Genomic DNA, 23,389 nt, shown 5'->3' on the forward strand with positions numbered 1-23,389 from the left:
GCACATTGAAAACAACCAAACCAAACTAGTGCCAAAACATAAAATTACATGATGGGGGCCAAGGCATAGGTGATTTCCACTAGTCCTCAAAAAGTCACGAACCCATAGGAGACAAAAGTATGACCAAAAGATGCCTTCCTGATAGCATTCCAAGGGAACACAAACATCAAATATTATGGACAGGAACTTCACAATTAAAGCTATTACAAATGCAGAAAGAAGGCACGTATTATTATTAACTCTTAATAATAATAACAGATAGATAAGTGGATGCTCGTGTTCCTCGTTTATTATTATATTATATTATTACTAGTAAAAAGACGTGCATTCGTGTCCGTCTTACTGTTTTTTTATCGCATTAACGCGTGTAAATTATAAACTGTATTTTATATAAAGAGATATTTAGTGTACATGTATCATTGTTATACTATATAAAGAAATATTTAGAATCCATTCAGAACATCAAAAGCACCAAATATGGAAATGCAGTGGGTTTACATTTGTACTGCTGCTTTGTTTGCATGCTATGTTTTTGTAAACAAATTTTTGAGGAGGTTTAATGGTTGGTACTATCATCTCAAATTAAGAAACAAAGAGTACCCTTTGCCTCCAGGTGATATGGGATGGCCACTTATTGGCAACCTATTATCATTTAACAAAAACTTCTCATCTGGCCAACCTGATTCATTCACCACCAACCTTATTCTCAAGTATCTTTCGTTTTCTCACCTTTTTTTCCCTTGTGCTATATATATAAATAGTATTTTAATTATATAATTTACTCAAGAAAAATCAAACCACGTGTACTTACTATTATTTGGTTTTAATTTTTTAGATATGGGAGAGATGGTATCTACAAAACTCACGTGTGTGGAAATCCAAGTATCATAATTTGTGATCCTGAGATGTGTAAGCGAGTGCTCTTAGATGATGTAAACTTTAAAATTGGTTATCCAAAATCCATCCAAGAATTGACAAAATGTAGACCCATGATTGATGTCTCGAACGCAAATCACAAGCATTTTCGACGCCTAATCACTGCTCCCATGGTTGGTCACAAGGTGTTAGACATGTACCTAGAACGTCTCGAGGACATTGCAATCAATTCGTTAGAAGAATTGTCTAGCATGAAGCACCCCATCGAGCTCTTGAAAGAGATGAAGAAGGTTTCCTTTAAATCCATTATCCATGTTTTCATGGGAACTTCTAATCAGAACATTGTTAAAAACATTGGAAGTTCATTTACTGATTTGTCTAAAGGCATGTACTCTATCCCCATCAATGCACCTGGTTTTACTTTCCACAAAGCACTCAAGGTTCTTCACTCTATCTTCTTTGATCAATTCTTTTAATCTCTCTTTTCCATGTCATTAACAATAGATAATTTTGTAAAATTGCTTATAATTTCTCTTTCTAATACAAAATTAATCACATTTTTTAATGAGTGAAAATGACAAAACGACTTATAGTAATAAAATAGAGAGGAAGTAGATCTCATCGGATAGATAACCTTTCGGGAGACGCGCTTTAAACTATTTCTTAAGCCTCGAAAAGTTGAGCCCCAATAAAGGAATTAGTTTTCTCTTAGACAAATGTTTTTTGATAAGGCTCTGACTCGTCAAAATCTCTTTAAGCGCAAAATTATTTAGAATGGTGAGAGATCAAACTGTGTATTTTGTGGCCGCTATTAGAAGACAGAACGACACTTATTTAGAACGCACTTGATTTGTAAGTCGCACAATGATGTTGTTTTTGCAAATTTAGCACAAGTGGTGAATCGAATAAAGTTATCTTCTTGAAAGTGGTTTTTGGGGTCTCATTGTTTTGGGTTGATTTTCTTTCGTTCTAGTAGTTTTTCTCATATTTTCTTTCTTCCTTTTTGGTTTTGAATGTTATGTTCATTTCATCTTGTATATACTATCGACTTTTAATTTTGGTAGTAGCTAAATAATTTTCATGTTTGCATGATATTGTAGGCACGGAAGAAGATAGCTAAATTATTGCAACCTGTTGTGGATGAAAGGAGGTTGATGATAAAAAATGGACAACATGTGGGAGAGAAGAAAGATCTTATGGATATTCTATTGGAAATCAAAGATGAGAATGGTAGAAAATTGGAGGATCAGGATATCAGTGACCTGTTGATAGGACTTTTATTTGCCGGACATGAAAGTACAGCAACTGGGATAATGTGGTCAGTTGCACATCTTACACAACATCCACATATCCTACAAAAAGCCAAGGTAAATAAAGTTAGCAATATTTGGGGTAGTATTTAATAGGAAAATGCTAACCATAAAAATGCAATATTCATGATTGATCTTTCTAAGTAAGTGATTTAATAGTTACTCAACCTCATTGAAAAATTTGTAAGAAATGGGTTCACACAAAATTTGCATTTAATCAAGTGTCATGCTAACTAGGCAATGATTAAGGAAGTTAAAAGTAGTATGTTTGCATTGGTTTCAACAACATTTTAACTTTAAAAAGTTAAATTTATCACTTTTCATCATTTTTCAATGTTATATGTCGATTTTTATCCCCTTATCCAATACCCAAAAACAATGGTTAGCATTTTCCTTTAATTAATTTTGACATAAAGGTAGAATCTTATTTATTTTGTCAGCAAACCTTGTTCAACCGGATCACTTGTGGGTAGAAAAGTATTTGTCTTGTAGCTAGCTGTGTAGACTAGAGAAAGTAGTATTGTTGACCGTTATTAAACAAGTGATGATACAGAAAAGAACAGACAGCCACAAATTTTTTTTTTTTTTTGAAGAAACAAAAATAGAATATACAAAAATAGAATATATTACTATCAACACTGTAATTGTTAAAGCACAAGACGTATCAAAACAATCACAAAAAGATTACAACCCTGTCAAGATTACATCAAAGATAGTCAATGCCCATACATAGAAGCGGGCTCGACCACCAACTATGTGTACCAAAAATAAAGACTATGTTGCTGGCTTTCAACCACCACAAGGTATTTGATTTTACTTTATCTAACAATAGTGGTATAGAACTTTGACGATTCTGAAATAACCTATCATTCCGTTCTTTCCATAAAACCGAGACACATTGAAACCAAATTAAATGAAATAAGGATCGACGCGATTTCAAACCACCCGCATATTCAATAAATTGCACAAAATGATCTGAGATAGCATGAGAATCGACCCCTTCGACACAAAGCCAAGCCCGCACCAAAGGCCACAATGCACCAAAAATTGGACAAGACAAAAATAAATGATTCACATCTTCAACCTGCCCGCATCCCGTTACACAAAACCGATTTTCCACAGATATAATCCCACGTTCCACCAAATTTGATTTAGTAGGTAAACGATCCCTCAACAGTCGCCAAGCAAGAATAGAGACTTTTAAAGGAACATGTTTATGCCAAATTAACTCCATATTTTGATGAACATGAGGTTGTTCCTGTGATGTCAACAAGTCATATACACCACGAACAGTATAACCAGAAAGATTTCAACAGTGTCAACTTTGTCATATTTTAGTATAAAAGAAAGATTTCTTGGGTTGGTTGGAGTTCTTTGTGTTTGAGGAGGGAGTATGGAGGGTTGGGTGTTAGGAGGTTGAGAGAGTTTAACATTGCTTTGTTGGGAAAATGGTGTTGGCGGCTGTTAGTTGATAGGGGATGTTTAATATTTTAGTGACAAAGTTGACAAAGCCAAGCCAAGCCCTTCGACACCAAGCCAAGCCCGCACCAAAGGCCACAATGCACCAGAAAGAACTCGAACCAACCCAAAAAATCTTTCTTTTATTCGTATTAAGTGACAAAGTTGACACTGTCATATATATTAGTGCATATTTTTCATCTTTAATTATCTATTAGTATAAATTATGAAAATTTAATATTTTAAAATATTTATCGAGACAACAATATTTTATATGATATTATTTATTTTATGTATATTAGTAAAAAAATATAATTAAAGTATATCAGTTAATAAGGCACATTGTCAAATAAATAATCTAATATGAGAAGGAATAAGTATTATTTTTTAAATTAGCTTTTCTGATAAAGATTAGTCTATACGGGGTTATATCACCAAGAAAGTCTATAAAGGCTTGTAATGTGTTATGAAGACGTTATCATATCCTAAAAATTATTCTTGCACTTGTTTAAGTTTCTAATGCTTTTTATGAATTACATATTCCAAAAATTATTCTTGCTAATAACTCCTACTTATGTTTCTTTTCAATTGTAAGCTATTTAGAAAACTTCGTTTCTATTGCTTAAAAAAAAACTTTGTTTCTATTTATGTAATTTTAAAATTTAGAATTTTACAAAAAAAAAAAAATATAATTCAATATTTCTTTTACCAACAATTTTCATATTAACTATTCTTTTCATAACAATCTGTTATTTTACACTTGCACAAACGCAAAAAGAGAAAATGAAAAAATGATCAATAAAGGTAAAAATATATTTAATATTTGTTTGTAAACACGTATATTATACTAGAGGAAGTATTATCTATATAAACATATAAATCTGATTTAATGATCAATAGAAAATATCTATATTACGTTTTTCATATATTGAAGGAAGAGCAGGAAGAAATCTTGAAGATAAGACCAGCCTCCCAAAAACGATTGAGTCTTAATGAAGTCAAGCAAATGATTTATCTTTCATATGTAAGTATATTGGAAAATGACATATATAGTTCATTTACATATGTGAGACTACGGCAACAAAGAAATGAGACTATATTTCTTCTTGCAGGTAATCGATGAAATGTTGCGATTTGCCAACATTGCCTTTTCAATTTTTCGAGAGGCTACATCTGATGTTAACATCAACGGTATTTCATCTCATATTCAATTCTATGCCAACTTACGAGTAACTATTTTTTAGCTACCAACATTTATTAAAGGGAATGCATCATTTGCTCAATATTTTAAGGTTATCTCATACCAAAAGGATGGAGAGTGCTAATATGGGCGAGAGCCATTCATATGGATTCTGAATATTATCCAAATCCTAAAGAATTTAATCCTTCTAGATGGAAAGTAAGTTGGATTGATATTTTACTTTTTTTACTCAAGTTATATTATTATCTATCTATTCGTTTTTAAATGTAAGTAGATAATATTTTTTGAAACAGTTAGCTTTAAATCATATAAGAGTATTATTTTAAATTTAAGCAATGTCATTGTATGTGTAGGATTATAATGCCAAGGCAGGAACCTTTCTTCCTTTTGGAGCAGGAAGTAGGCTCTGTCCTGGAGCCGACTTAGCAAAACTTGAAATTTCTATATTTCTTCATTATTTCCTCCTTAACTACAGGTCAGCACCATCTTCTCTTTCCTTCAACTCTTCATCTTCACCATTTTGACCTTCTTACATCTCTAAAACTAGTTGATACTTTAAGTAGATTGATACATACGAATCAAACATAGACACGAAAATCATACGTAAATATTGATAATAATTTAAGAAAATGAAATAATTAAATATAACTGTGTTTGTAGGGTACTAGACATGCCTTCAATAAGAGTTATGATAATATTGGCTTCCTTATTAAGGGTGAAAGATTGTAGCGATAGTGAGGTTGTAAGTTCAAACCTATGTTGCATAGGTATGGGTACAATGGTATGAGAATATGACAATTTTAAAAAAATTAAGGTACAAGTACGTCAATAAAATCATGAGGTTTTTTTCATAGAATATATATTAGAGCTAAATTTTTCAATTTACAACAAAAACATCACGATAAAAGTTTAGAAAGTTGAAAATTAGTGTTGGTTACAACAATAACAACAAAAAACTCATATGCACATATAACAATATATTGTCATATTAATATACATGAGAAAGTCGCAATTTTCACTCATAGTAGAATAATGAGCAAAAAATGAAGTACCAAGAGTACAATATATGTTCTCGGTATGGGTACTTCACCTTTTTACAAGTCCCATGCTTTAGAGGTTCAAACTAAACCAAAATACTAAAATTTATCTTTCACAAAAATGCTAGCTTTCGATATTTGTTGGAAAATGTTCACTTGTTAATTATTCTTTTAGGAGAAACACAGTGTGAAAATTTTCTTTAATGTTGTTGTTTGTTTGCTAAATTATGTATTGTATAGGTTGGAGCGAATAAACCCAGATTGCCCTGTTACTACCTTGCCACAATGTAAGCCCACTGATAACTGCCTCGCTAAGGTTATAAAGGTCTCACGTGCTTAGCTAATTTCAAAGACATTTGTTTTATAAATCTGCGGTTGCTTCTCTTATGTTCCAACTGGAATCATGAATTTTTCTAGTTATTGTTGTTTTTAGTTTGCTTGTTACTGTCATGTGTTCAGAAAAAGCAAATGATAATAAACTTGTAATGGGGGATGATGAGAATCACTCCACGTCTTGATGGATATTGGGTGTGTTAATTTGATTTCTTTCTTAGTCATTGGTTATTTATTTCAATGAAGCTTAATTTGTTACCATAAGTCTAAAACCCTAAACAATACATAATTCCATCTAAAAAAATGTATTGCAAACCAATTTCATTCCTAATCCTATCCTCTTTGTCTTTTTTTTTTTGAAGAAAATATTTTCTACCATATCAATGATCATGTATGATCCTTCTATTTTATACTTTTTTTTTTCTTTTCAATTTCATGCCTTTTTTCTTTACATTCTTATCCTTATCCTTATTTATTAATTTTGTTATGTCTACAACAACTTAACCTAATTTTTTCCCGTTTATTTGCTTTATTAGGTTTGCAAAATTATTTAACCTAACAAATTCCATCTAAAAAAATGCACTGCATACCAATTTCATCCTATCCTCTTGCCTTTTTTTTTTGAAGAAAATATTTTCTACCATATCAACGATGTTAAAGATTATTTACCGGTCTCTATTATAGTCGAGAAAACATGTGCGACGCACGGGTCAAAAGTCTAGTTGTTATGGGTCTTGTTAACGAGTGCCCCTGGGACACTCTTTAAGCATCCCAAATTTGGAACGCACTTGGGTGACTTTTGATCGGGAAAGGCATGTGCCTTTAGCTCAATCTCATCCATCTGATCAATCGTGCGCTCAACAAAATGACATGTATCAAACATTTTAATTTTTTTTATAATAAAACAAATCAGATAGAGTCCATCTAAAATCGCAACCAGTTTCTTCACCGTCCGCCGTTGTCGTCAACCCTAACGTCGCCGGAGTTGTGACTTACGCCATGGACCACGCACTAACGTCTTCACCGATCTTCCTCCACTGCCAGATTTGTCTCTACTTATAAAACTCTTCTAATTATAGATTTGTCCTAAGCATCATAATTTGTTGATTTCTCATTCATCTTCGGTTTTCTTTGTTGTTGTTAGTTTTCTGTTTGATTTTGCTTTGTGTAATGATTAAATTTGTCTCATAGTATATTGGTGGTTGTAAATCAATTCATCAACCTGGATTAATCCCAATTCAATTCCACTGTGTAACAAGAGATTGAGAAGAGAGAGGTGAACAACTGATAGTCGACGGTGTGGAGGAGGTCGGTGGCAGAGGAGGGCGGCGAAGGGAGTTGTTGATTATGGGTGGTGGATGAAGAGATTTTGTTCGGTTCTGTTCTAAGTTGCTTATGGCTCTCTTACGTGTTCTTCTTCCCTTAATAAAAACTAGTTTTTGATTTTTTAAACAAAGCAGTGACACTTGGCAACATTTGATTGGTGCAAAGGCAGGTGACTTTGGCGCCTTAAAGGCATTGAAGTGCTGCCCCCCCCCCCCCCCCCCCCCCCCCAAATTTAGTAATTATTCTTTTAAAAAAAAATCAATTATTACAATTTTCAATGTAATCAATACTCAACTTTTCATTAAAATCTTACCATTTAAAGTGCTTAAAGAGTGTCCGGAGGCACTCGTTAACATTTCCCTATTGTTATTTCACACATATGTTGCCACATATTTAGACTGCGTTTGATGATAGAGAGAGAGAGAGAGAGGGAGGGAGAGAAGGAGAGAAGGAGAGAAGAGAGAGAGAGAGAGAGAGAGAGAGAGAGAAGGAGAGAAGAGAGAGAGAGAGAGAGAGAGAGAGAGAAGGAGAGAAGGAGAGAAGGAGAGAAGAGAGAGAGAGAGAGAGAGATATATATATATATATTAAAACACGTATGATCGTTTTAGACTCTTTGATAAAGAGAGAAGAAACTATAGTTTCGATTTTTCATAGTTTTTCAATTATATCCTTTGATTGCATCACAAAAGACAATAAATTATAAATATTCGAACATCGTGCATATGAGATTGGATAAATTAAGGGACAAGATACTTGACAAAAACTGAAATTCTTATCCCCCAATAAACCATATTTGACAACTTTGTCCCAAATGCAAACTGTATAAAAATATCAAAATAATCTTACGTTCGCCAAACATCAAACAAGATAAAAATTACTCAATCCTTAACATTGTGTTTGGCAGAAGAGGAAAAGGAGAGGGAGGGGGGAGAGAGAGAGAGAAAGAGGGAGAGGGGGGGAGGGAGGGAGAGAGACGCCAACGAAAGTCTCAATTTTTAATAATTTTTCAATTGTATCATTTCATTATAGGGTGCAGTTAGTTTGCACCACCAATTACATTGGTCCCACTTATACCATCAGAAAGACTCATTGTAGCAAGTTTTTCCAAGATCAAAAGGTACAAGGACCACTATAAGGTGTAAACATAGTAGTAGTAAATCTTTTATTCATTAAATTTAATAAATTTAAATTAGGCAACAAATGTTGTGCGCATTGGTTTGTTCTTTCTTAATTAATGTCATTATTTTGGATCTATGAAACCCACAACCATTAGAAGTTTTACCCCCAATAAATAAAAGATTGTTAATCCTCTTCGATGGAACATGCAGAGTTTCATAGAACCCATAATTGAAACATAAACTAAACCCAAAATCATTGGTTCCTTGTATTTGATTCTTGTTATGCGTTTCCCAATCTGCAGTTCACGATTTAAAAGCAGTTGAAGTTTTGGTTTTCGATCTACAAACTTAATGGTGGAAGTTTCGATCTGCGATTGAACTTGTTTGACGTTTTGATCAAAAAACTTGAAGGTTTTCGATCTGACTAAAACTTTGGTTGTGGGAAAATATTAAATTCTTGCAAGATGTGTGTGTGCCTATTGTCATCTAATGTTATAGTTTGCAATTGAGTAAATATGCAATTTCACAACATTAATCAATTTACCCCATCCGTCAAATTTTCCTATTAGTAAACATGACGTTTTGCAAATACCCCCTTAAAGTTTTGCACTTATGTGCAAAATCCCCCCAAACTTAAAAATTTATATTTATTTTTTTCTTAAAGTCAAACAATTAACGATTAAATATTAAAGCTAACTAATAATTTTGGAGTTTGGAAAAATTACATGCATATATACATCAAAATAGGGAAAAATGTGTATTTTTAAAGTGACAATAATGATTATTTCTAATAGACAAATTATTATTTTTAGAGATTTATAGACAAATTAATAATCACTTTTAAATTTATATTTTCTCGTTCACCATTTTAGTCTTTTAACTCCTCCAACTCATTCAACAATTTGCTCAAACCATTTAAACTACACAACCCCCAATATTTTCATATGATTTGTTCTTGTTTACACACTTTATAGAAAACTTCATTCTAACTTCTTGCTTGTGCTTCAGGTAGGGACAATCATTCATCTTATACAATCTAACTCACACCACAATACTATTAGACCGACATATCATATATAGCATATTAAGTAATATTCATGTAAAAAAGACACAAATCATCAGCAAATGAAATATGTGATAGATATGTATAGAGGAACACTTATTGAGAAATGTCAAACACTTAGACATATATTTCTTTACCTTTGAAATTAATCCATAAATCATCCCATTGTTGTCACTTTAAAAAATACACAATTTTCCCCATTTTGAAGCCTATGATGATGTATATATGCATGTAGTTTTCCCAAATTCCAAAATTAATAGTCAGTTTTAATATTTAACTATTAGTTGTTTGTTTTTAATAAAAAAATAATATAAATTTTTAAGTTTGGGGGGCATTTTGCACATAAGTGCAAAATTTCAGGGGGGTATTTGCAAAACGTCATGTTCATTAACAAAAAAAATTGACGGAGGGGGGTAAATTGATTAAAATTGTGAAATTTCAGGGGGTAATTGAAGTTTTGTTAATTTAAGAGGGGTAATTAACGAAACTTACAATTTCAAGGGGTAATTGCCTATTTACTTGTTTGCAATTTAATGAGATATATCAAATTTGTTTAAGATCCAATCTGTCAAAAAAATAATAATATAGTGCAACAAGTTGCAGATGGTAGCCTCTTTATAGGAATCTGGTTTAATAAAACCAATGAAAGAAGACAAAAAAATATGTGAAAATCACTTATTAAACTAAAATAGAAAGAAAAAAACAATTCAAGGGTTAGTTTTGAATTAAAACTGACCCTAAATAACCCATTCTTTGATAGAGATAAATGACGACGACTGAGATTTGAAAACTCATTGGTAAAAGGTCTTAATTCCAATGAAAGGCTATTAATCCCAATGAAAGGTCTCTTACTTAAGATGTTTAGCTACTTAATTGTCATCCTTAATAGACGCTTAGAATATGGTTAACATAAGGGCAGGGCCGTCCCTGAGAATTCGGAGGCTCGGCTCTGGGAATGAAAAGAGGCCAGTGATAAAATCAAAACGTTTTTTTTTTTAAAAGAGCGATGTTCTATTTATATTTTTTAAAAGATAAATACAAGGTGCCGTATATATGCGTTACACCTAGAGGTAAAAATGACTACCGTATACATGAGGAACCCTCACGTAACACCAAAATCAATCATGAGGAACCCCCACTCTTGAGGCCCATCCTTAAGGAAGGCCCAACTCGTTTGAGCTGTTTGCACCCCCTCAAGGACGCCCCTGCATAAGGGTAGTCATCATCTCATACTTACTCATCGGCTACCTTGGTACTCTTAAAGGCAATGATAGAACTAGGTGTACTAGTTTAGAGGATATCGCCACTCCAAAACAATGGGTAATCCCTTTTGAGCCGTCTTTATTTATGAATGGAATCTCATTTCTTTCGACCAAAAAGAAATGCATTTTTTTAACCCAACAAAAACACCTTTCGCTAGAGGGGCGCGAGTATATTATGTTGAATACATAGAGTATATTAATCTCTCTTACTCAACTGATAGCTAGTTAAGGATGGAAGCAACTAAAGAAAAGCTAGAACAAATAGCCTAAACCAATATAGTTCAGACAGAAATGACTTGGTTCACTGGATTAAATCAAAACATAAAATTACATGATGGTGGGGTGACTTCCACCAGTTCACGTGACCATACAATAAAACTCCAAATAAATCATTAGCACATTGAAAACAACCAAACCAAACTAGTGCCAAAACATAAAATTACATGATGGGGGCCAAGGCATAGGTGATTTCCACTAGTCCTCAAAAAGTCACGAACCCATAGGAGACAAAAGTATGACCAAAAGATGCCTTCCTGATAGCATTCCAAGGGAACACAAACATCAAATATTATGGACAGGAACTTCACAATTAAAGCTATTACAAATGCAGAAAGAAGGCACGTATTATTATTAACTCTTAATAATAATAACAGATAGATAAGTGGATGCTCGTGTTCCTCGTTTATTATTATATTATATTATTACTAGTAAAAAGACGTGCATTCGTGTCCGTCTTACTGTTTTTTTATCGCATTAACGCGTGTAAATTATAAACTGTATTTTATATAAAGAGATATTTAGTGTACATGTATCATTGTTATACTATATAAAGAAATATTTAGAATCCATTCAGAACATCAAAAGCACCAAATATGGAAATGCAGTGGGTTTACATTTGTACTGCTGCTTTGTTTGCATGCTATGTTTTTGTAAACAAATTTTTGAGGAGGTTTAATGGTTGGTACTATCATCTCAAATTAAGAAACAAAGAGTACCCTTTGCCTCCAGGTGATATGGGATGGCCACTTATTGGCAACCTATTATCATTTAACAAAAACTTCTCATCTGGCCAACCTGATTCATTCACCACCAACCTTATTCTCAAGTATCTTTCGTTTTCTCACCTTTTTTTCCCTTGTGCTATATATATAAATAGTATTTTAATTATATAATTTACTCAAGAAAAATCAAACCACGTGTACTTACTATTATTTGGTTTTAATTTTTTAGATATGGGAGAGATGGTATCTACAAAACTCACGTGTGTGGAAATCCAAGTATCATAATTTGTGATCCTGAGATGTGTAAGCGAGTGCTCTTAGATGATGTAAACTTTAAAATTGGTTATCCAAAATCCATCCAAGAATTGACAAAATGTAGACCCATGATTGATGTCTCGAACGCAAATCACAAGCATTTTCGACGCCTAATCACTGCTCCCATGGTTGGTCACAAGGTGTTAGACATGTACCTAGAACGTCTCGAGGACATTGCAATCAATTCGTTAGAAGAATTGTCTAGCATGAAGCACCCCATCGAGCTCTTGAAAGAGATGAAGAAGGTTTCCTTTAAATCCATTATCCATGTTTTCATGGGAACTTCTAATCAGAACATTGTTAAAAACATTGGAAGTTCATTTACTGATTTGTCTAAAGGCATGTACTCTATCCCCATCAATGCACCTGGTTTTACTTTCCACAAAGCACTCAAGGTTCTTCACTCTATCTTCTTTGATCAATTCTTTTAATCTCTCTTTTCCATGTCATTAACAATAGATAATTTTGTAAAATTGCTTATAATTTCTCTTTCTAATACAAAATTAATCACATTTTTTAATGAGTGAAAATGACAAAACGACTTATAGTAATAAAATAGAGAGGAAGTAGATCTCATCGGATAGATAACCTTTCGGGAGACGCGCTTTAAACTTTTTCTTAAGCCTCGAAAAGTTGAGCCCCAATAAAGGAATTAGTTTTCTCTTAGACAAATGTTTTTTGATAAGGCTCTGACTCGTCAAAATCTCTTTAAGCGCAAAATTATTTAGAATGGTGAGAGATCAAACTGTGTATTTTGTGGCCGCTATTAGAAGACAGAACGACACTTATTTAGAACGCACTTGATTTGTAAGTCGCACAATGATGTTGTTTTTGCAAATTTAGCACAAGTGGTGAATCGAATAAAGTTATCTTCTTGAAAGTGGTTTTTGGATAAGTTTTTGGGGTCTCATTGTTTTGGGTTGATTTTCTTTCGTTCTAGTAGTTTTTCTCATATTTTCTTTCTTCCTTTTTGGTTTTGAATGTTATGTTCATTTCATCTTGTATATACTATCGACTTTTAATTTTGGTAGTAGCTAAATAATTTTCATGTTTGCATGATATTGTAGGCACGGAAGAAGATAGCTAAATTATTGCAACCTGTTGTGGATGAAAGGAGGTTGATGATAAAAAATGGACAACATGTGGGAGAGAAGAAAGATCTTATGGATATTCTATTGGAAATCAAAGATGAGAATGGTAGAAAATTGGAGGATCAGGATATCAGTGACCTGTTGATAGGACTTTTATTTGCCGGACATGAAAGTACAGCAACTGGGATAATGTGGTCAGTTGCACATCTTACACAACATCCACATATCCTACAAAAAGCCAAGGTAAATAAAGTTAGCAATATTTGGGGTAGTATTTAATAGGAAAATGCTAACCATAAAAATGCAATATTCATGATTGATCTTTCTAAGTAAGTGATTTAATAGTTACTCAACCTCATTGAAAAATTTGTAAGAAATGGGTTCACACAAAATTTGCATTTAATCAAATGTCATGCTAACTAGGCAATGATTAAGGAAGTTAAAAGTAGTATGTTTGCATTGGTTTCAACAACATTTTAACTTTAAAAAGTTAAATTTATCACTTTTCATCATTTTTCAATGTTATATGTCGATTTTTATCCCCTTATCCAATACCCAAAAACAATGGTTAGCATTTTCCTTTAATTAATTTTGACATAAAGGTAGAATCTTATTTATTTTGTCAGCAAACCTTGTTCAACCGGATCACTTGTGGGTAGAAAAGTATTTGTCTTGTAGCTAGCTGTGTAGACTAGAGAAAGTAGTATTGTTGACCGTTATTAAACAAGTGATGATACAGAAAAGAACAGACAGCCACAATTTTTTTTTTTTTTGAAGAAACAAAAATAGAATATACAAAAATAGAATATATTACTATCAACACTGTAATTGTTAAAGCACAAGACGTATCAAAACAATCACAAAAAGATTACAACCCTGTCAAGATTACATCAAAGATAGTCAATGCCCATACATAGAAGCGGGCTCGACCACCAACTATGTGTACCAAAAATAAAGACTATGTTGCTGGCTTTCAACCACCACAAGGTATTTGATTTTACTTTATCTAACAATAGTGGTATAGAACTTTGACGATTCTGAAATAACCTATCATTCCGTTCTTTCCATAAAACCGAGACACATTGAAACCAAATTAAATGAAATAAGGATCGACGCGATTTCAAACCACCCGCATATTCAATAAATTGCACAAAATGATCTGAGATAGCATGAGAATCGACCCCTTCGACACAAAGCCAAGCCCGCACCAAAGGCCACAATGCACCAAAAATTGGACAAGACAAAAATAAATGATTCACATCTTCAACCTGCCCGCATCCCGTTACACAAAACCGATTTTCCACAGATATAATCCCACGTTCCACCAAATTTGATTTAGTAGGTAAACGATCCCTCAACAGTCGCCAAGCAAGAATAGAGACTTTTAAAGGAACATGTTTATGCCAAATTAACTCCATATTTTGATGAACATGAGGTTGTTCCTGTGATGTCAACAAGTCATATACACCACGAACAGTATAACCAGAAAGATTTCAACAGTGTCAACTTTGTCATATTTTAGTATAAAAGAAAGATTTCTTGGGTTGGTTGGAGTTCTTTGTGTTTGAGGAGGGAGTATGGAGGGTTGGGTGTTAGGAGGTTGAGAGAGTTTAACATTGCTTTGTTGGGAAAATGGTGTTGGCGGCTGTTAGTTGATAGGAGAGGTTTAATATTTTAGTGACAAAGTTGACAAAGCCAAGCCAAGCCCTTCGACACCAAGCCAAGCCCGCACCAAAGGCCACAATGCACCAGAAAGAACTCGAACCAACCCAAAAAATCTTTCTTTTATTCGTATTAAGTGACAAAGTTGACACTGTCATATATATTAGTGCATATTTTTCATCTTTAATTATCTATTAGTATAAATTATGAAAATTTAATATTTTAAAATATTTATCGAGACAACAATATTTTATATGATATTATTTATTTTATGTATATTAGTAAAAAAATATAATTAAAGTATATCAGTTAATAAGGCACATTGTCAAATAAATAATCTAATATGAGAAGGAATAAGTATTATTTTTTAAATTAGCTTTTCTGATAAAGATTAGTCTATACGGGGTTATATCACCAAGAAAGTCTATAAAGGCTTGTAATGTGTTATGAAGACGTTATCATATCCTAAAAATTATTCTTGCACTTGTTTAAGTTTCTAATGCTTTTTATGAATTACATATTCCAAAAATTATTCTTGCTAATAACTCCTACTTATGTTTCTTTTCAATTGTAAGCTATTTAGAAAACTTTGTTTCTATTGCTTAAAAAAAAACTTTGTTTCTATTTATGTAATTTTAAAATTTAGAATTTTACAAAAAAAAAAAAATATAATTCAATATTTCTTTTACCAACAATTTTCATATTAACTATTCTTTTCATAACAATCTGTTATTTTACACTTGCACAAACGCAAAAAGAGAAAATGAAAAAATGATCAATAAAGGTAAAAATATATTTAATATTTGTTTGTAAACACGTATATTATACTAGAGGAAGTATTATCTATATAAACATATAAATCTGATTTAATGATCAATAGAAAATATCTATATTACGTTTTTCATATATTGAAGGAAGAGCAGGAAGAAATCTTGAAGATAAGACCAGCCTCCCAAAAACGATTGAGTCTTAATGAAGTCAAGCAAATGATTTATCTTTCATATGTAAGTATATTGGAAAATGACATATATAGTTCATTTACATATGTGAGACTACGGCAACAAAGAAATGAGACTATATTTCTTCTTGCAGGTAATCGATGAAATGTTGCGATTTGCCAACATTGCCTTTTCAATTTTTCGAGAGGCTACATCTGATGTTAACATCAACGGTATTTCATCTCATATTCAATTCTATGCCAACTTACGAGTAACTATTTTTTAGCTACCAACATTTATTAAAGGGAATGCATCATTTGCTCAATATTTTAAGGTTATCTCATACCAAAAGGATGGAGAGTGCTAATATGGGCGAGAGCCATTCATATGGATTCTGAATATTATCCAAATCCTAAAGAATTTAATCCTTCTAGATGGAAAGTAAGTTGGATTGATATTTTACTTTTTTACTCAAGTTATATTATTATCTATCTATTCGTTTTTAAATGTAAGTAGATAATATTTTTTGAAACAGTTAGCTTTAAATCATATAAGAGTATTATTTTAAATTTAAGCAATGTCATTGTATGTGTAGGATTATAATGCCAAGGCAGGAACCTTTCTTCCTTTTGGAGCAGGAAGTAGGCTCTGTCCTGGAGCCGACTTAGCAAAACTTGAAATTTCTATATTTCTTCATTATTTCCTCCTTAACTACAGGTCAGCACCATCTTCTCTTTCCTTCAACTCTTCATCTTCACCATTTTGACCTTCTTACATCTCTAAAACTAGTTGATACTTTAAGTAGATTGATACATACGAATCAAACATAGACACGAAAATCATACGTAAATATTGATAATAATTTAAGAAAATGAAATAATTAAATATAACTGTGTTTGTAGGGTACTAGACATGCCTTCAATAAGAGTTATGATAATATTGGCTTCCTTATTAAGGGTGAAAGATTGTAGCGATAGTGAGGTTGTAAGTTCAAACCTATGTTGCATAGGTATGGGTACAATGGTATGAGAATATGACAATTTTAAAAAAATTAAGGTACAAGTACGTCAATAAAATCATGAGGTTTTTTTCATAGAATATATATTAGAGCTAAATTTTTCAATTTACAACAAAAACATCACGATAAAAGTTTAGAAAGTTGAAAATTAGTGTTGGTTACAACAATAACAACAAAAAACTCATATGCACATATAACAATATATTGTCATATTAATATACATGAGAAAGTCGCAATTTTCACTCATAGTAGAATAATGAGCAAAAAATGAAGTACCACGAGTACAATATATGTTCTCGGTATGGGTACTTCACCTTTTTACAAGTCCCATGCTTTAGAGGTTCAAACTAAACCAAAATACTAAAATTTATCTTTCACAAAAATGCTAGCTTTCGATATTTGTTGGAAAATGTTCACTTGTTAATTATTCTTTTAGGAGAAACACAGTGTGAAAATTTTCTTTAATGTTGTTGTTTGTTTGCTAAATTATGTATTGTATAGGTTGGAGCGAATAAACCCAGATTGCCCTGTTACTACCTTGCCACAATGTAAGCCCACTGATAACTGCCTCGCTAAGGTTATAAAGGTCTCACGTGCTTAGCTAATTTCAAAGACATTTGTTTTATAAATCTGCGGTTGCTTCTCTTATGTTCCAACTGGAATCATGAATTTTTCTAGTTATTGTTGTTTTTAGTTTGCTTGTTACTGTCATGTGTTCAGAAAAAGCAAATGATAATAAACTTGTAATGGGGGATGATGAGAATCACTCCACGTCTTGATGGATATTGGGTGTGTTAATTTGATTTCTTTCTTAGTCATTGGTTATTTATTTCAATGAAGCTTAATTTGTTACCATAAGTCTATACCCAGACCTTGCTGACCACAATTCCTCTGCTACCTTCACTTTGAAAGTAGTTATGTCTTTGGAACGTTGCACGAGAATTCCCACACACCATAATAGCAGAAAACCACGATTATTATTCCATCTTTGTGTATAACTTTTTAACAACAAGAATATTTTGAAAGATAACAAAATTGGTTCATGTTAATGCTCACATAAATAAGTGTGAAGCATGAAAAATATCCCACAACACCAACCAACCACGTTGATAAGGTGAAGAGAAATTGTTGAAAAGTGATTCAAAATTGATGTTGTTGAATTTGTCAAATCGTGGAGTATGTCGCAATTTAATGAAGCTGGAAAATGAGTTTGATTCATGATAAATCGTGTCACAATTTGGGCAATGGCGGTGCAGTTTGGGAAATCAAGTGAAAAATATTAATGAGAATTACTAAAGTAACCTCAAATTATTTGTAATAAATAAATGTGGGTCTAAGTTAGTTAATTGATGCAAGTTAACAAATACTATGTTTTAATGAAAATTACTTAAGTAACTCTCAAGTTATTAGTTTTAAATAATAAAGATGAATGGTATTTTTGTCCAAATGAAAATGTGCACATTTTCTAACTTAAAAACTTTCATGTTAAATTAAATTTCACACCAAATTCTAGCAATTAATAGTTTTAATCTAACGGCTCCCATCAATTCATTAGATGCTCACATATTTGATCAAATTATCCATCTTTTAATTTTAGAAATAATTTATTCTTTTTTCTCTTAATTCTACATTTTTTTAAGGATTAAAAATGCATTTATACTCTCACACTCCTCTGTGTTATATTTATCCCAGCAACTCTCTAATATTAATACAAACCTTTGGAGCCATTCATTTTTTTTTCTTTCCAAATCCTATTTAACCATAATTTGGTGCCAATCTTCCTCAAAATCTTTAATTTATAATGAATAGTGTATACACTTTTTCAGCTCACACTTGAAATTTAAACTTTTATGGTATATGTGTGAAAGCTTCTTAAGAAACTTTTTTCTAATGTGCCACAAACATAAGCGATGCCCAATTAATTGGAGTAATAGGGATGTGCAAGAGAGCCATAATAATAAGAGATATAGAATATAATAAGAGATACAAAATCCTTAAAAAAATAATAAGAGTTATAGAATTAGAGAATTTTTGAAAAGTAATTAACCAAAGAGAAGAAAGAATAAAGGGTTAATTATGTAAATGGTCCTTATAAATATTTAGAATTTTGTTTTTAATCACTATAAAATAAAATCACACTCTTAGTCTCTATAAAATTTTTCTATCAGCATTTTTAGTCCTTGTCAATAATTTCCATCAACATTTTTTATCCCTAAAATGCTTAAGAAAAATGTCACAGGGACTAAAAAATGTGATTTTATTTTGTAGGGACTAAAAATAAATTGTGAATATTTATAGGAACTAAAAACTTAATTAATCCAAGAATAAATTATTTTTAAAATTAAAATGTATGCCATTTGACTAAACATATCAACACTTAATGAATTGATGGGAACCATAATATTAAAATTGTGCGTGTCCCGATGAACTATGATTAAACTCTATACTTTATTATCAACAAAAAAATAAGTTTTAAAAAAAATGCAATTAAAAATTCGAAGAGAAAGGAGAGTGTTTTTTTCTCCAAAAGAACATTATATTAAGAACACGTGTAGTTGTTATATTTCAAACATGATAATAAACAACAAATTTTTTATTTTTTATTTTTAGGGACATGTTTGACATATATCCTAAATTCAAGGCTTTTTAACATGCAAACCTCTACTTAATTATGCAGTGGTCAAAGATTGTTTAAATTAGATCTGAGTGGTTTCTAAATCAAAGAAAGAGTTATGCAGGCACAAGGAGAGAAATGGAGACAAGTTATGTCATGGGTTGTAATTTCAACATTTCTAGTTGTTGTTATGGTGCCAAGTCCTGTAATTGGAGCAAGGAATTGTAGTTTTCCAGCAATATTCAACTTTGGAGATTCAAATTCTGATACTGGTGGTCTCTCAGCTGCTTTTGGACAAGCTCCTCCCCCCAATGGAATCACTTTTTTTCAGACTCCTGCTGGACGTTTCTCTGATGGTCGTCTCATCATTGATTTCTTAGGTAAGTGGTGGAAATTCTCAATCATAATGTTCAATTTGTTTCATTTTGGATAAGTGTCTCTTATCTATTAACTATTGTGATTATACACACACTACAAACGAATAAAGATTTATGAATATAAACATTGTCTAATACGTAGAAGCAAAATAGTCTTGCACCATATACAAATGCATTTTATGCAATTAGATCAATAAATCATATTATATTTTGTTCAATTTAATTATAAAATTTATTGATTTAATAGTAGAAACTAAACATTGTCTAATACGTAGAAGCAAAATAGTCTTACACCATATACAAATGCATTTTATGCAATTAGATCAATAAATCATATCATATTTTGTTCAATTTAATTATAAAATTTATTGATTTAATAGTAGAAACTAACTTATGTATGATGAAAAATATGTGTCACTTATGCATCCACGAATGGGCTAAAGAAAAACAATAAAAATAAATGTGGCATTAGAGAGGAAGAGAAAACAAACATGAACACTATCAATATTTGGAATTATTATTTTCTCAGAATTTATTTACCTTTTGGTCAAATGTCATTAAATACAACCTTTCTTTCTCTTTTCTCAGAATTTATTTAGTCAAATCCCATATTAATTTTTTTTTTGTTACAGTCAAATCCGATATTAATAATATAACCATTTTTTTTCTCTTTCCTGATAAAAATGAAAAATTAGCTATATATGCATTTGGAGTAAAAAATTGGGTGCTTGTAAACACACGAGCCTATATAAGTAGCACATTCTCTCTTCACTGTTTTTCAAAAATCATAAAATGTGTGATATGTCCACAAACACCTAAAATAAGAAGTTCAATTGTAGACGAAAAAACCTTTAACTTTACGTAATTTTTAAAATATTTTCTCTTTTTCCTTCCAAAAAATAAAATAAAATCTCTTTTTAATATTGTTTTGTGTTGGTGTCTTGGTGAGACTCGTATAAAAAATTTGATAGATAAAGGAGAGTGGTTGAAAGTAGGGGTGGACAACATTCTCGTGTCCGACCGAAACCGGGCTACCCAGCCCATTGAAAACCGACTCGGGTCGGACTGAAACGGGTGACGGGTCTCACGGTGAATAAAAATGGGTTGTGGTGGTTAAGCATGGGTCGGTTCGGTTTAATTTTAATTGGCCAGCGGTACCCTACACCGACCGACCCAGACATATCAATGTTAATTTTAAGGCCCAATCCACTTGTAACAAACAAAATACTAAGTTCCTAGATTCTTCCTTCTCTTTCTATCGTATATTCTTTCCATTTCACCTCCTTCCTTTTAACTGTCTAACCTAATCCAGTAGCCTCCAACCCAGATTAATTTCCCCCCTCAACCTGCTTCTCTCTCTCTCGCTCTCTCTGTTTCGAATTCATGATTAATTGTAACAGTTGCAACATACTTTTTTCTATGTTTCTTCTCTTTCAAAGCAATCTCTTCTAGATCTCACCGTCTTGTTGAAATCTTTTTTTCTTCTTCATCAGCGACCTTTCTCTCATACACTTCCTCTCTTCACAATTTTATGGGTTTTTTGATCTCATACTCTATTACTCTTCAACATTATCATTTGATCTGATTTGATACGATTAATTTCTTTTTCTGTCGCTACTTCTAGCTTCTTGCCTTCTTCTCTGAGTTATTCTATGTATTGATCTGATTTACTGTGAACTAGAGTTTAAACCGATTCAACTCGCCCGTCGTATCCGACAAACCGCCAAAACCGAAACCGATCAAACCGTTGAGACTAAACGGACGGAGAAGGGTGGGAATTTGTCACCCGCGGTTTGCTTCGGAATGAGATTTTTCATCCGAAATCCGACCGTAGCCACCCGTTGTCCACCCCTAGTTGAAAGTACGTGAAAAAAAAATGTGTTGTTGGCATTATTCTCTCAAGATTTAATTCAAAACTAAGATTATTTTAAGGGAGTTCACCTAAGATTTTATCAACCAAAAAAATATTTTAATTACAACATCTTTTAATTATAATTTATTTTTGACTCCTTGTTAAAATTGTATGTATCTCAACAGCACAAAACTTGAGTTTGCCTTATTTGAGTGCCTACTTGGACTCAGTAGGTTCAAACTTCAGCAACGGTGCTAATTTTGCAACAGCAGGATCCACCATCAGACCTCAGAATACAACCAAGTCTCAGAGTGGATACAGTCCTATATCCTTAGATGTTCAACTTATACAATACTCTGATTTCAAAGCAAGATCCATACTTGTTCGCAAAAAAGGTGCAAACGTCTAATAACTTATTCCTCTAAATTTATTATAACACAAAAATAACTTTAGTTTATGAAAATTGAACAAGATAAGAGAGTGACTAAGTAGTTATTTACTTATTTATAATTTTAATTTGGTGCAGGAGGAGTGTTTATGAAATTGTTGCCCAAAGAAGAGTATTTTTCCGAGGCTTTATACACTTTTGATATTGGTCAAAATGATCTCACTGCTGGTTACAAACTCAACATGACTACAGAACAAGTCAAGGCATATATACCTGATGTATTAGGCCAGTTCTCTGATGTTATAAGGGTACCTCATTTATCTAATTATCTAACCTTAAGTTTTAAAAAATTTCTATAATGCATGAAATGAAATTTACTTAACCATATTGTTGTCATTTAGTAGAGTGTATACAAGGAAGGTGGAAGGTCGTTTTGGATTCACAACACAGGCCCATTGGGCTGCCTTCCGTACACGTTGGATCGCTATCCGATGAGTGTGGCCCAAATGGATAAATTTGGGTGTGCCAAACCGTTCAACGAGGTAGCTCAATATTTTAACTCCAGGTTGAAAGAAACTGTTGTGCAATTAAGGAAAGAGGTTCCAGAGGCAATAATTGTATATGTTGATGTGTACACAGTGAAATACAACCTCATCAGCCATGCCAAAAAATATGGTGAGCAATGAAAATTATTAAATCACCATATTTATTAAGTAGGATTTCAATTTTTAATGTAAAGTTGAAAAGTATTATGAAATATAAATTTTTTTGAATTGTAAGGTTTCGAGAAGGGTGTGATTGCATGCTGTGGACAAGGCGGGAAGTACAACTTCAATAATGTGGCAAGATGTGGAGCTACCAAGATTGTGAATGGGAAAAAAATTATAATAGCTAAGTCGTGCAAAGATCCAAGTGTGAAGATTATTTGGGATGGGATTCATTACACCGAAGCTTCTAATAAGTGGATATTTCAACAAATAGTTAATGGATACTTTTCAGATCCACCTATCTCTTTAATTAAAAATGGCTTGCCATGCCCGTGGGAATGAATCCATCAGCCACTATTAATCCAATTTTAATTATATATCATTTGTTGCACATGCATTTAATCCAATTTCTCTTCTCGACGTTATTTGCTACAACGATGAA

The 23,389-nt window shown here is 32.2% G+C and overlaps 3 protein-coding genes across 4 annotated transcripts; all 3 read left to right on the forward strand.

Moving 5' to 3' along the window:
- Nucleotides 1-425: 425 nt before the first annotated feature.
- LOC120577696 (beta-amyrin 11-oxidase) lies at nucleotides 426-6,460 on the forward strand. The gene is made up of 8 exons (XM_039829488.1): nucleotides 426-710; nucleotides 836-1,316; nucleotides 1,977-2,243; nucleotides 4,579-4,668; nucleotides 4,757-4,835; nucleotides 4,937-5,043; nucleotides 5,199-5,320; nucleotides 6,123-6,460. The coding sequence occupies exons 1-8, from the start codon at nucleotides 478-480 to the stop codon at nucleotides 6,220-6,222; spliced, it is 1,479 nt and encodes a 492-aa protein (XP_039685422.1). The 5' UTR covers nucleotides 426-477; the 3' UTR covers nucleotides 6,223-6,460.
- A 5,342-nt stretch (nucleotides 6,461-11,802) lies between these two features.
- LOC120577701 (beta-amyrin 11-oxidase) lies at nucleotides 11,803-17,838 on the forward strand. Its single transcript, XM_039829497.1, has 8 exons — nucleotides 11,803-12,089; nucleotides 12,215-12,695; nucleotides 13,368-13,634; nucleotides 15,968-16,057; nucleotides 16,146-16,224; nucleotides 16,326-16,432; nucleotides 16,587-16,708; nucleotides 17,511-17,838. The coding sequence occupies exons 1-8, from the start codon at nucleotides 11,857-11,859 to the stop codon at nucleotides 17,608-17,610; spliced, it is 1,479 nt and encodes a 492-aa protein (XP_039685431.1). The 5' UTR covers nucleotides 11,803-11,856; the 3' UTR covers nucleotides 17,611-17,838.
- A 1,769-nt stretch (nucleotides 17,839-19,607) lies between these two features.
- LOC25501851 (GDSL esterase/lipase At3g26430) lies at nucleotides 19,608-23,379 on the forward strand. 2 transcript variants are annotated; one of them, XM_013591287.3, is made up of 5 exons: nucleotides 19,608-20,003; nucleotides 22,038-22,247; nucleotides 22,379-22,548; nucleotides 22,645-22,915; nucleotides 23,021-23,379. In XM_013591287.3, the coding sequence occupies exons 1-5, from the start codon at nucleotides 19,742-19,744 to the stop codon at nucleotides 23,287-23,289; spliced, it is 1,182 nt and encodes a 393-aa protein (XP_013446741.1). In that variant the 5' UTR covers nucleotides 19,608-19,741; the 3' UTR covers nucleotides 23,290-23,379. The 2 variants fall into 2 exon arrangements, with proteins under 2 accessions (XP_013446741.1, XP_013446742.1); XM_013591288.3 differs by lacking the exon at nucleotides 19,608-20,003 and adding an exon at nucleotides 21,247-21,861.
- The last annotated feature ends 10 nt before the right edge of the window (nucleotides 23,380-23,389 follow it).

Source organism: Medicago truncatula, chromosome 8 (genome assembly GCF_003473485.1).
Source record: "Medicago truncatula cultivar Jemalong A17 chromosome 8, MtrunA17r5.0-ANR, whole genome shotgun sequence".
Taxonomy (NCBI): Eukaryota; Viridiplantae; Streptophyta; class Magnoliopsida; order Fabales; family Fabaceae; genus Medicago; species Medicago truncatula.

Excerpts from the sequence above, each read along its gene's own strand:
- LOC120577696 (XM_039829488.1), top strand. The coding sequence starts at position 478 with ATGGAAATGCAGTGGGTTTACATTTGTACTGCTGCTTTGTTTGCATGC. Across the intron at positions 2,244-4,578 it reads ATATCCTACAAAAAGCCAAG|GAAGAGCAGGAAGAAATCTT; the intron begins GTAAATAAAGTT and ends CATATATTGAAG. Across the intron at positions 5,044-5,198 it reads TTAATCCTTCTAGATGGAAA|GATTATAATGCCAAGGCAGG; the intron begins GTAAGTTGGATT and ends TTGTATGTGTAG.
- LOC120577701 (XM_039829497.1), top strand. The coding sequence starts at position 11,857 with ATGGAAATGCAGTGGGTTTACATTTGTACTGCTGCTTTGTTTGCATGC. Across the intron at positions 12,090-12,214 it reads ACCACCAACCTTATTCTCAA|ATATGGGAGAGATGGTATCT; the intron begins GTATCTTTCGTT and ends TTAATTTTTTAG. Across the intron at positions 13,635-15,967 it reads ATATCCTACAAAAAGCCAAG|GAAGAGCAGGAAGAAATCTT; the intron begins GTAAATAAAGTT and ends CATATATTGAAG.
- LOC25501851 (XM_013591287.3), top strand. The coding sequence starts at position 19,742 with ATGCAGGCACAAGGAGAGAAATGGAGACAAGTTATGTCATGGGTTGTA. Across the intron at positions 22,248-22,378 it reads CATACTTGTTCGCAAAAAAG|GAGGAGTGTTTATGAAATTG; the intron begins GTGCAAACGTCT and ends AATTTGGTGCAG. Across the intron at positions 22,549-22,644 it reads AGTTCTCTGATGTTATAAGG|AGTGTATACAAGGAAGGTGG; the intron begins GTACCTCATTTA and ends GTCATTTAGTAG.